Source organism: Trifolium pratense, linkage group LG7 (genome assembly GCF_020283565.1).
Source record: "Trifolium pratense cultivar HEN17-A07 linkage group LG7, ARS_RC_1.1, whole genome shotgun sequence".
Taxonomy (NCBI): domain Eukaryota; kingdom Viridiplantae; phylum Streptophyta; class Magnoliopsida; order Fabales; family Fabaceae; genus Trifolium; species Trifolium pratense.
In genome coordinates, this window is record NC_060065.1 from 9,426,971 (window position 1) to 9,439,359 (window position 12,389).

A 12,389-nucleotide genomic window follows, 5' to 3' on the forward strand; every position below is an offset into this window, starting at 1 on the left:
TAGGCTTACAATGTTGGGCCAAGCCCAATCAATCTAGGCCCAAAAGAGCTTCCTAACAAAACCAACCCATATCTTCCAACAAATCTAGAAAAAAAATACATCAACTCAGAAAATTAAAAGCACAGCATCCCATAACCTCTTCACAGTTTTGTTCAACTTGTTCCTCACTGTCACGCTGCTCATTAAATTTAACTTATAATTAAAGACTATGAGTGTGTTTGGATGGAAAAATATTTTGAGGTAAAGTACGTAGTTTTTAGAAGGAAATCAAATTCATCTATCTAAATTTTGTCTTATGGATGATTAATTTCGATAATTTTTAAAATGATGGAAATTTATAATAAAAGGGTGTTCGTCTTCTAGGTTGCGAATGTTTTTTTTTTAAAAAAAAAAAAAATCTCCATAAGGGATGGCTGCATTAACGGCCACATTTTTGTAACACTCGCTTTCTTGTATGTGAACATTATTCGCACTCTAGTTGGCGAGGGGGGTACTTAGGAAATTTTAGGAGGCGAGTGAGAAATGGTGGCAGGTGCGAAAAGGAGAAGCCTAATTATTTTTCTTAATCAAAATTAGCTGTGTAAAAGAGCTTCCTTATCTACCTTTCTCAGATCTTAGACTTGTCACTCTCAATACCAATAAACATGCCAAAAAGATGGTAAAATTATAACATAGTAGGAAACTTACCAATGCAATTAGCTCTAATTATAACAAACAATTCATCACACACGTCACGAACCTTCAAAAATAACTATTTGTGAAGCACTACCTTACTATTGGGCTTCAAAAATAACTATTCATCCATATGGAAATAAGAGTTCATTCCAAATCTTAACTATTTATTCCAAGTCCATCTAAGTGGGGCAATCTTTACTAGATTTTTTTTAAGGTTGAATAAGATCGAATTTTAAAATTCTAAGACACTAGAATTTAAATTTTGTCAAAAAGCATCTAAAGAGTAAAGGACATTATTAACATTAGAGGAATTTTTTTTTTCTTGGTACAACATTAGAGGAATTTCTTAAACTCCTTTATTTATGATAAAAATATAAGCTTCATATATGCTGATACACACACTTTCGTACAAACTTCATTTACCTTTTTATCAAATTGGTAAAATACAATAATGGTAGATAAAGATTCATAATTACATATACATAGTTAATGGGGAATATTGCATCATGCATGAACATTTTGCATTTGATCATCTATTAGCTAGCTAGTAGTTATTTTCTTGTCCAATTCAACCATCTATATAGCTTACTACTTTAGTTTTCTAATAGCATTTAAAAAGTTGAATTAAAGATAGGTAAGATAATTACACTTGAATTAAAGGTAAACAGACAATAAATTGTGCCGCAATTTTTTTTTTAATGGCAAAACCAATCATTTTATCAAAACAAATATTCATATTAATCATATGTGAAGCCTCAACCAATTAGACCTATATAAAGAGGTTAGACTTAGTTTAATTAATTCAACTAATTTCTTCAAATGGCTTTCAATTTTCATGATGTATTTTGTTGGATTCAAAATCTTCCACAAATCTCACAATGGAAAACAAATTCCATCTCCTTAAACATATGTTCTTCAACAACATCTCAACCAATTCTCAATCTTACCATATCAAAAATTCATCAATCCTCAAAACTCAATTTTTTAATTATTGCTGACTTCAATGGTATTCCAATTAATCTTTGGAATTCAAAACCATTTAAGCAAAACTCAAAAACCAACAATTTATTAGACAAAGAAATAATTTCAAATCTCTTTCTTAATTTCATTCAAGACATTCTTCATTATGGTTCAAACAAAAACAGCCCTTATATAAAATTTCCAAAACTTGACTCTGTTCAAAATCTACCAAACATTTTCAACCTCACTTTTTTCACTCTTTTATTCCTTGTTTGCATATACGAAGAACCTAAAAATCTTCGCGATACATTTATTGGTATTTTAAAAGACCACTTAACAAGTTATGAATCAAGACAAGCGTCAAATTTGCTTATGAAACTTTTAGGTTCGAATTTACAAGAACAATGGATGCGTTCGTTGAACCTTGGAGTTACTAATTGGGTTGGTGAACATGAAGAACAACATCAAAACATGTTTAGAACACCTTGTTCTTTGTTTTCTTATGCTTTTTCAACATTTGGGTTGTGGAAAGTGCAACTTTATTGTCCTGCTATTTGCATGGATGTTGAGAAATCAGATAATCATCCAACTGAGAGACTTCAATTCTCTCTTAAGTATCATCAAGTTGAAAGTGTTCTTCAGTTTAATTATAAAGTTGTTGTTAAAGAGGAGTGGGTTGAAATCATGGTCAACATTGATAACATAAGGTATGTAATCACAAATATTATGACTATTTTTTTTTAATATTATTATGGCTATTTTTTATAAACAACTTAATTTGTAGTTTATAACATAAAATGTTCGTTTGTACGCTATTTCTATAACATAAGATAAAATAAATTATTTTTGTATAAACTATAAACTATTTTTTATAATCTCTTCAAGTTAATGAAAATAACTTAAAACAACTTATGAGCATGTCGTAATTATTTTTATAAATTCTCACAACAATCTAATAAGTATATAAGTCGGTAGATAAGTTCAAATAAATAACTCTAAACATACTATATTTATTAGCACAACAAAATAAATTTATAAAATCAATCAACTATCTCATGTTTTAAGAAATATAATAATCTAGGAAAGCTAGAAAAGCCCCACTATCTTGACAATCTTTGACTAAGTTTTTTGTTTATATTGACGATGAGTTCGGCGAAATTACAATAGCAAGCTATGATTTAGCAAAATTCACAGTTAATCTTAACTTGTTGCAATTAGTTAATAGAGAATTGTCCTTTTATTTTCTTTTTTTTTTTTTTTATTATTTAAATCTTTAGCATCGCTATTGCTACTATGATGAATTTGGTTAATAAATTCATGTATTTATTATGTTGATAGTTGTTAGATTGAGATTAGACAGTCTATATTTTAATAATTTTTTTTTTAAAACGTAGAATACCTAACTTAAAATTTGTATTATCCGATCTCAATCCAACAATTATTTAAATGGTGGCTACGAGAATTTGTGAATGGTGAATATAGTAAATCCAAACCCTATTGAAAGACATGAATTCAGGAGAGATAGAAAAACAATTTGAATCTCTAAACCCATATGAAAGGGTATCCAAATCCGTTTTCTCTTGACTTCTTGGAAGATTTTTTTGAATGAAACTCAATTCCGGCCAGATACTTGATTTTCACTTAAAATTTCTATTATTATTAATAAAAAGAGTTAACATCAACCGTTTTTTATAGATAACAACATCTCCTCTTTTTTAACAATTAGTTATCTAAATAACAATGAGTTTATATTATGAAAACCATGCATTTTTACTTATTCTACTTAAAGTATATTGGAGTGATTTTTAATTTATATTTTGGCACACCCAACTTCCATTGTTAAGTACCGTTATCCTATAGGCAAAATTCCTTTAAAATTTCAATTATTTTAATATAAATTAATATAAAAATATAACGTGATATATTGAATTTTATCTTGAGGTAACAAATACCCAACTAAAATTTGATTCATTGTCAATATATATATATATATATATATATATATAGGTGTGATGTTACAAAATTGGTGAATGATTCACTTGTAAGAGAAAGAGGAGCAGGTGCAGCTGAAAAACATTTTCCATCAAGAATATCATTACAACTCACACCAACTCTTCAAAATCAAGTAGTAAGTTTATCGGTAGGAAAATCGACAGAAAATCCAAAAAAAGAAATTGGCATTGACAAAGGTATAGAAGCATCAATAGAGCCACCAAATCCCTTAGGACTTAAAGTTTCAGCTGGAGAATCAACAACCGTGAGTTTAAAGCCATGGAAATTTGAACAATCAGTTTATGGCTATAGTGCAAATTTAAATTGGTTTTTACATGATAGTATGGATGGTAAAGAAGTGTTTTCATCCAAGCCTTCAAAATTTGCATTAATTAATCCAAAATCATGGTTTAAAAATCGTTACTCTAGTGCTTATAGACCTTTTACTAGACAAGGTGGTGTTATTTTTGCTGGTGATGAATATGGTGAAAGTGTTAATTGGAAAGTTGATAAAAGTGCTTTTGGGAAAACAATGGAATGGGAAATAAGAGGTTGGATATGGTTAACTTATTGGCCTAATAAAAGACTAACGTTGTATAATGAAACTAGGAGGTTGGAGTTTCGTGAAATTGTTAATCTTGATGTTGCTTAATTAACCATATAATTAGCTTAGGTGTGGTGTGGTGTGGTGTGATGGATGATTTATTATTTAAAAGCACTTTTTTAAGCATAGGAAAAAAAACTTATATATATACGATTCATCGATTGTGTGTACATGATGATAGAAAATAGAAATGAAGCTATTGTGTGTTTTAATAAAGAGAAATGATAATTCAACATAAAATATTGACAAAAATGTGACAAAAATACGATTTTAAAATTTTTTAATATTTTTTTGGCCTCGATTTACGTGCAACATGTGTAAATAACAATATGTCAATCCTTTGTCTATACTTTTGTGTGTCTAAATAACAGCCTTCTTTAATAAATGTGCCCAAGAGATATGAAGTTGAGTGATGGCTATATTGAGTTGTAAAATTATTATTCGAACCATTTTTATTTATTTTCACCAACCGTTTATTCTGATTTAGAGGTCAGTTTTGGTATCAAGTGGTTTCAGCTCCCTTTCCATTATAGTTGTGGGAAATCAAACTGCGATCTTCCCTACAAAGTTCAGCATCAATCACCACTAGACCAACTAATGATTGTTACGGCCACTTTAATAAAAAATGTTTCTCTTCTCCAATTTTTACAACAAAAAAAAAAGGGAGATTGGGCCTTTATGGAAATGAACCTTAAGATGAAGCCGAACTGGATCATGTCGGCTAGTCTAGAACACCTTTTGTTACCTCTTTTTTTCTTTCATTTTCCTTAAAAAAAGTATTCTTTTAATAAAATAATCACTTTTAAAAGTCTTCATCTATTTGTTTCTTAAAAAAAGTTACCTCTTTTTTTTTTCTTTACAAACTACTCCCGCCGTCCTAAATCATTGGTCCTTTTAACTTTTTAGTTTTGTCCCAAATATTTGGTTCTATTAAGAAATCAATGCACAATTAATGACATTTTATCATTTGTACCCTTACAAAAACTAAAACATTAAATGAATGAATTTTCTTTTTCTTAATAAAGTAGGGATAAAAATGACTTAACTTATCAATCTTTATTATTTCTTAATCCGGGTGTAAAACTCTAAAAGGACTAAAGTTTTGGGACGGATGGAGTAGTTGATTAGCAATCGATGTGTTCGTATGAACATATAGGATAAAACTTTGATTCTCATCCTTGCCTCTTCAAATTTTACCATTTGCAAATGAGAGAAAATTTTGAAAGTTTAACAAACACAAGAAAGGAGGGTTTGAATTGAGTTTCTAACAATTAGAACTTTTTTCCAAATTCAAAGATACAATAAGCTAAGCCACAAGGTTTGGTCTAGTGGTAAGGGATTTGGGTAATATGCATGAGGTGCTAGGTTTGATCCTCATTGAAAACATTGTAAAAAAAAAAAAAAAATGATGAGCAAATACAATAACAACAAATAAAGAGGATTGAGAGGGACAAAAGAGTCACTAGCAAATGAAGAAAAAAAAATGATATATATCTTAACGGTTTTTCGGTCGATTTTGTACACTAAGAGATTGGTTTTAGGAGACTCACATCCATCTGCGTACAACTATTGATTATCGATTTTTCATAACACTAACCCGAGATCAACCAAAATATTCACCTATATATGTGTATGTACCCTTGTAATTAGGCTATGTTTCGCTTTAGTTATGATCGCTCCATTTATCCTCTATATTTTCCTTCTCTATATAACTATAGTTTTGAAAAGTTTTAGAATATATATTAAATATTTGGACCCAATAAATGTCAGCTCATTGTATTTATATTCTAAAAACTTTAATAATGGCAAAAATGAAGAGATAAACAAATGGAGAGGATTTTTATTCGTTTCACTTTGGTTTGACATTTAGTTGTATGATACATTAGAAGATTGTCCAAAATGATTTTAATTTTATTTTTTTTTTGGTAAAAGAGTTGTGGATGTTGAGCAGCTGGTGGACATGGTTATTCTCTCTGCATGGCAATAGTTTTTTAGTAAGTTTTCTGGTAATCCATGCTCCAATTACTAGTGGATAGTGGAACTCATTCTATGTTGGTGCCACTTGGAATTTGTGTGGTTGGCATCATTGGTTTAGCTGAAGAACTATAAACCTCAATTGTCTTGTTGTTGGTAATTGTGAATCTCAGTTGTTACATGAAGATCGATTATATAATAAAATAATAATGTTGCTGCTTTTTTGTTGCATATGATAAGCATACGCTAAAAAATCAGCAAATGTTAATTAATTATTTATGGGCCTAAATTTTTTAGAGGCCTAAATTTTAGAATCAACTTATATTTTTTTATTGGGCCTAAGTTTTGTAAAAATTCTAGTATTTATGAATTGGGAATTGACTTATATGTCCAAATTTTAATTCTTTTATGAATTCCTCTTTTTTTTTTCAAGGTAAAAATTGACTTTTCTTTTTTTATTTATCTTGGGAATTGACTTTTATTTTTACTATTCATGAGAATTGAATTTATTTCTTTATTTGTTTTGAGAATTGAATTATAGCCTTTTATATTTATTTTGATTTCCTTTAAATACCACCATTTATTGACTACTCTATAATGCAAATATTCTGCGGCTCTTTTCCGTGTTTTTTACGTACTTTAGTGATGGCTATTTCTCACTCTTTCATTCCTTTGACCTTTTTCATATTGCTCCTCAAACAGGTCATAGCAGGCATTGATACAAATTGGTATGATGCTCACGCAACCTTCTATGGTGGTCCGTCAGGAGCTGGAACCATGCGTAAGTTCTAAAATCAAACTTTCATTTTTATTCTATATGAGTTTTTAAATGATATAAATTGTTTATACGTTATTTAGAATCTCAACAATAAAGAACTATGAATCTCCATTATTTTGTTTGCCTAATATTTCAAGTTTTTTATATCATACGTTATGTGTTACATGAAGTTCAAATGACTATTCGTTGTTAGTAATTTTATATGAATGAAGAACAAACGGGAAACAAGTTGTGTACCTAATCCTTTCTTGTATTTGTGCAGAGGGGGCTTGTGGTTATGGTGATCTCTACAAACAAGGATATGGACTTGCAAACACAGCACTAAGCACAGCTCTATTCAATAACGGAGCTACTTGTGGTGCTTGTTTTCAGTTAATTTGTGTGAACGATCCTCAATGGTGCATAAAGGGTGCAAGGCCAATCACGGTAACCGCAACAAATTTTTGTCCTCCAGATTACTCCAAAACCACTGATATTTGGTGTAATCCACCACAAAAACACTTTGACTTGAGTTATAAAATGTTCACTTCTATTGCCTACGAAAAAGGCGGTATCATACCAGTTAAATATCGACGTGTTTCATGTTTCAAAAGAGGGGGTGTAAGGTTTGAGATCAACGGAAACCCTAATTTCTTGTTAGTTTTGGTGTTCAATGTTGCCAATGCTGGCGATGTTTCTCGTGTTAGTGTCAAAGGGTCTAAGACTGGCTGGATTCCCATGAAACGCAATTGGGGACAAAAGTGGGATTCTGGAGTTAATTTGGTAGGACAAGCTTTGTCATTTCAAGTTACTACAAGTGATGGAAAAACTTTGGAGTTTTATTCAGTTTCTCCTTACAACTGGCAATTTGGACAGACTTATGAGGGTCGGGGTAATTTTTAGATAAAATTTAATACGTTAATATATCTAGTCACAAAATTATTAGGAGAATGTGTTAAAAAATAATAATTATTCGGAGTATCATGTAATTTTAATTCTAGTATTTTGATGAAATAAAAGTACGTGATTTATATGTTATAAAATAGTTTATTTGTACACCTTTTCTTTTTAAAATTTATTTAAATGATTTTCCAATTTCACTTAGAATTCTAGCTTCTTTTTTTTTCTTTTAGTAATGATAAAACGTAGTAAGTAGTTTTTTTTTTGCAAAATTTTTTAGAACAAAAGTTTGTGCGTCATGGGTTTTGCTCATATAATTGTAAAAATTGGTTCTCTTTTTGCTATTCATCTTATCCGACAAAGTTGCTCGATGAATCATCCATATTATATCATTGTTTTTCGTATTTCATCGCTATCACGGATAAAAACTTTGGAATATTATTTTGTTTCTCCTTATAACCTGCAATTCGGATAGATTTAGGAAGGTGGGGGAAACTTTTATATAAAATTTAATTGAAAAATATATCTAGTCACAAAATTATTAGGAGAATTGTGATAAAAATTATTAATTATTACGAGTATCATGTAATTTTAGTTCTAACATTTTGTTCACCAAAAGTCTTTCCTTTCAAAAAATATCAAGGGAAGTCTTTGTTTCTCGGGTTCAAAATGGTTTGTGGTACACCTTTTTTTTTATACTTGTTGTTTAAATTATTTTTTCCAATTCCACCATTTTTATTTATCAAACCTTTGTTTGTTGACACATTTTATTACGAAACCTTTAATTCCAAATAGAATTCTATTTTTTGTTTATTTCGCCTATAGGAGTAAGATAAAAAAAATGCTAATCGATTATTTAATCAATTTTTTTTGGCTCAAACTATAAATCGATTTTTCACGAGCGAATTGTATATAAAGTTATAAAAAATAAAAGATAAATATATTTCATATCAAATACTATTAAATACATTCAAGACCAAATATATTAAAACATGTCAGTTTTTATTTGACTTTTTTCTTCATATTCTTGTGTTATCATTCTATGTGAGGGTATCTTTAATACCTCATTCATCGACATATCAGCAGTCCATAAAATATAATATTTCTTTTAACAACAAAACAAAGATGATAAAGGGGTTGAGAGAGACACAAGAGTCACTAGAATATGGTTTTTCGGTCGATTTCGTACACTAAGATCTTGGTTTTACGAGACTCTCACCCTTCTACGTGCAACTATGGATGATCGATTTTTCATAACACTAACCCGAGATCCACCAAAATATTCACCTATATATGTGTATGCACGCTTGTAATTAGGCTATGTTTTGCTTTAGTTAGGGTCTCTCGATTTATTCTCTATATTTTCCTTCTCTATTACTATAGTTTTGATAGGTTTTAGAATATATATATATTAAATATTTGGACCCAATAAATGCCAGCTAATTGTATTTATATTCTAAAAACTTTAATAATGGCAAAAATGAAGAGATAAACAAATGGAGAGGATCTTTATTCATTTCATTGTGGTTTGACATTTAGTTGTATGATGATGCATTAGAAGATTGTCCAAATTGATTTTAATTTTAATTTTTTTTTTGGTAAAACAGTTGTGGATGTTGAGCAGCTGGTGGACATGATTATTCTCTCTTCATGGCAATAGTTTTTTAGTAAGTTTTCTGGTAATCCATGCTCCAATTACTAGTGGATAGTGGAACTCATTCTATGTTGGTGCCACTTGGAATTTGTGTGGTTGGCATCATTGGTTTAGCTGAAGAACTATAAACCTCAATTGTCTTGTTGTTGGTAATTGTGAATCTCAGTTGTTACATGAAGATCGATTATATAATAAAATAATAATGTTGCTGCTTTTTTGTTGCATATGATAAGCATACGCTAAAAAATCAGCAAATGTTAATTAATTATTTATGGGCCTAAATTTTTTAGAGGCCTAAATTTTAGAATCAACTTATATTTTTTTATTGGGCCTAAGTTTTGTAAAAATTCTAGTATTTATGAATTGGGAATTGACTTATATGTCCAAATTTTAATTCTTTTATGAATTCCTCTTTTTTTTTTCAAGGTAAAAATTGACTTTTCTTTTTTTATTTATCTTGGGAATTGACTTTTATTTTTACTATTCCTGAGAATTGAATTTATTTCTTTATTTGTTTTGAGAATTGAATTATAGCCTTTTATATTTATTTTGATTTCCTTTAAATACCACCATTTATTGACTACTCTATAATGCAAATATTCTGCGGCTCTTTTCCGTGTTTTTTACGTACCTTAGTGATGGCTATTTCTCACTCTTTCATTCCTTTGACCTTTTTCATATTGCTCCTCAAACAGGTCATAGCAGGCATTGATACAAATTGGTATGATGCTCACGCAACCTTCTATGGTGGTCCGTCAGGAGCTGGAACCATGCGTAAGTTCTAAAATCAAACTTTCATTTTTATTCTATATGAGTTTTTAAATGATATAAATTGTTTATACGTTATTTAGAATCTCAACAATAAAGAACTATGAATCTCCATTATTTTGTTTGCCTAATATTTCAAGTTTTTTATATCATACGTTATGTGTTACATGAAGTTCAAATGACTATTCGTTGTTAGTAATTTTATATGAATGAAGAACAAACGGGAAACAAGTTGTGTACCTAATCCTTTCTTGTATTTGTGCAGAGGGGGCTTGTGGTTATGGTGATCTCTACAAACAAGGATATGGACTTGCAAACACAGCACTAAGCACAGCTCTATTCAATAACGGAGCTACTTGTGGTGCTTGTTTTCAGTTAGTTTGTGTGAACGATCCTCAATGGTGCATAAAGGGTGCAAAGCCAATCACGGTAACCGCAACAAATTTTTGTCCTCCAGATTACTCCAAAACCACTGATATTTGGTGTAATCCACCACAAAAACACTTTGACTTGAGTTATAAAATGTTCACTTCTATTGCCTACGAAAAAGGCGGTATCATACCAGTTAAATATCGACGTGTTTCATGTTTCAAAAGAGGGGGTGTAAGGTTTGAGATCAACGGAAACCCTAATTTCTTGTTAGTTTTGGTGTTCAATGTTGCCAATGCTGGCGATGTTTCTCGTGTTAGTGTCAAAGGGTCTAAGACTGGCTGGATTCCCATGAAACGCAATTGGGGACAAAAGTGGGATTCTGGAGTTAATTTGGTAGGACAAGCTTTGTCATTTCAAGTTACTACAAGTGATGGAAAAACTTTGGAGTTTTATTCAGTTTCTCCTTACAACTGGCAATTTGGACAGACTTATGAGGGTCGGGGTAATTTTTAGATAAAATTTAATACGTTAATATATCTAGTCACAAAATTATTAGGAGAATGTGTTAAAAAATAATAATTATTCGGAGTATCATGTAATTTTAATTCTAGTATATTGATGAAATAAAAGTACGTGATTTATATGTTATAAAATAGTTTATTTGTACACCTTTTCTTTTTAAAATTTATTTAAATGATTTTCCAATTTCACTTAGAATTCTAGCTTCTTTTTTTTTCTTTTAGTAAAGATAAAACGTAGTAAGTAGTTTTTTTTTTGCAAAATTTTTTAGAACAAAAGTTTGTGCGTCATGGGTTTTGCTCATATAATTGTAAAAATTGGTTCTCTTTTTGCTATTCATCTTATCCGACAAAGTTGCTCGATGAATCATCCATATTATATCATTGTTTTTCGTATTTCATCGCTATCACGGATAAAAACTTTGGAATATTATTTTGTTTCTCCTTATAACCTGCAATTCGGATAGATTTAGGAAGGTGGGGGAAACTTTTATATAAAATTTAATTGAAAAATATATCTAGTCACAAAATTATTAGGAGAATTGTGATAAAAATTATTAATTACTAGCGGGCCAGGCAGGCGCGTTCCGCGCCTGCCTGCCTGTGTCTAACTTATGTACCCAAAAAAAGGATACGCCTTATGTTATGGTGAGTTTGTTAATAAAAGATTTTTGTTGCTACTAAAAAAAAGCAAGGGTAATGTTGGTATTATGAAAATTCTACCCCAAAACTCATGTATTCTTTTTATATATTATAGTATAGAATAAATATAGATGAAAAAACCATAAAAAAAAAGAGAGGAAGTTAAGGGCAATTATGGAATAATAAAAAAACCATAAAAGAAGTTAAGGGCAAAATGGACAAAAAAAAATCCAGCCCAAACTCCCTTATCCCCTTTATATATTGTTATAGATTACGAGTATCATGTAATTTTAGTTCTAACATTTTGTTCACCAAAAGTCTTTCCTTTCAAAAAATATCAAGGGAAGTCTTTGTTTCTCGGGTTCAAAATGGTTTGTGGTACACCTTTTTTTTTATACTTGTTGTTTAAATTATTTTTTCCAATTCCACCATTTTTATTTATCAAACCTTTGTTTGTTGACACATTTTATTACCAAACCTTTAATTCCAAATAGAATTCTATTTTTTGTTTATTTCGCCTATAGGAGTAAGATAAAAAAAATGCTAATCGATTATTTAATCAATTTTTTTTTG

The 12,389-nt window shown here is 29.8% G+C and overlaps 3 protein-coding genes across 3 annotated transcripts; all 3 read left to right on the top strand.

Moving 5' to 3' along the window:
- The first annotated feature begins 1,485 nt into the window (after positions 1 to 1,485).
- On the top strand, positions 1,486 to 4,471 carry LOC123894826. The gene is made up of 2 exons (XM_045944903.1): positions 1,486 to 2,342; positions 3,643 to 4,471. The coding sequence occupies exons 1-2, from the start codon at positions 1,495 to 1,497 to the stop codon at positions 4,277 to 4,279; spliced, it is 1,485 nt and encodes a 494-aa protein (XP_045800859.1). The 5' UTR covers positions 1,486 to 1,494; the 3' UTR covers positions 4,280 to 4,471.
- A 2,379-nt stretch (positions 4,472 to 6,850) lies between these two features.
- Positions 6,851 to 7,865, top strand: LOC123894827 (expansin-A23-like). The gene is made up of 2 exons (XM_045944904.1): positions 6,851 to 6,986; positions 7,246 to 7,865. The coding sequence occupies exons 1-2, from the start codon at positions 6,851 to 6,853 to the stop codon at positions 7,863 to 7,865; spliced, it is 756 nt and encodes a 251-aa protein (XP_045800860.1).
- Positions 7,866 to 10,154: 2,289 nt separating this feature from the next.
- On the top strand, positions 10,155 to 11,169 carry LOC123894828 (expansin-A23-like). Its single transcript, XM_045944905.1, has 2 exons — positions 10,155 to 10,290; positions 10,550 to 11,169. Exons 1-2 carry the CDS (start codon positions 10,155 to 10,157, stop codon positions 11,167 to 11,169), a joined length of 756 nt encoding a protein of 251 aa, XP_045800861.1.
- The last annotated feature ends 1,220 nt before the right edge of the window (positions 11,170 to 12,389 follow it).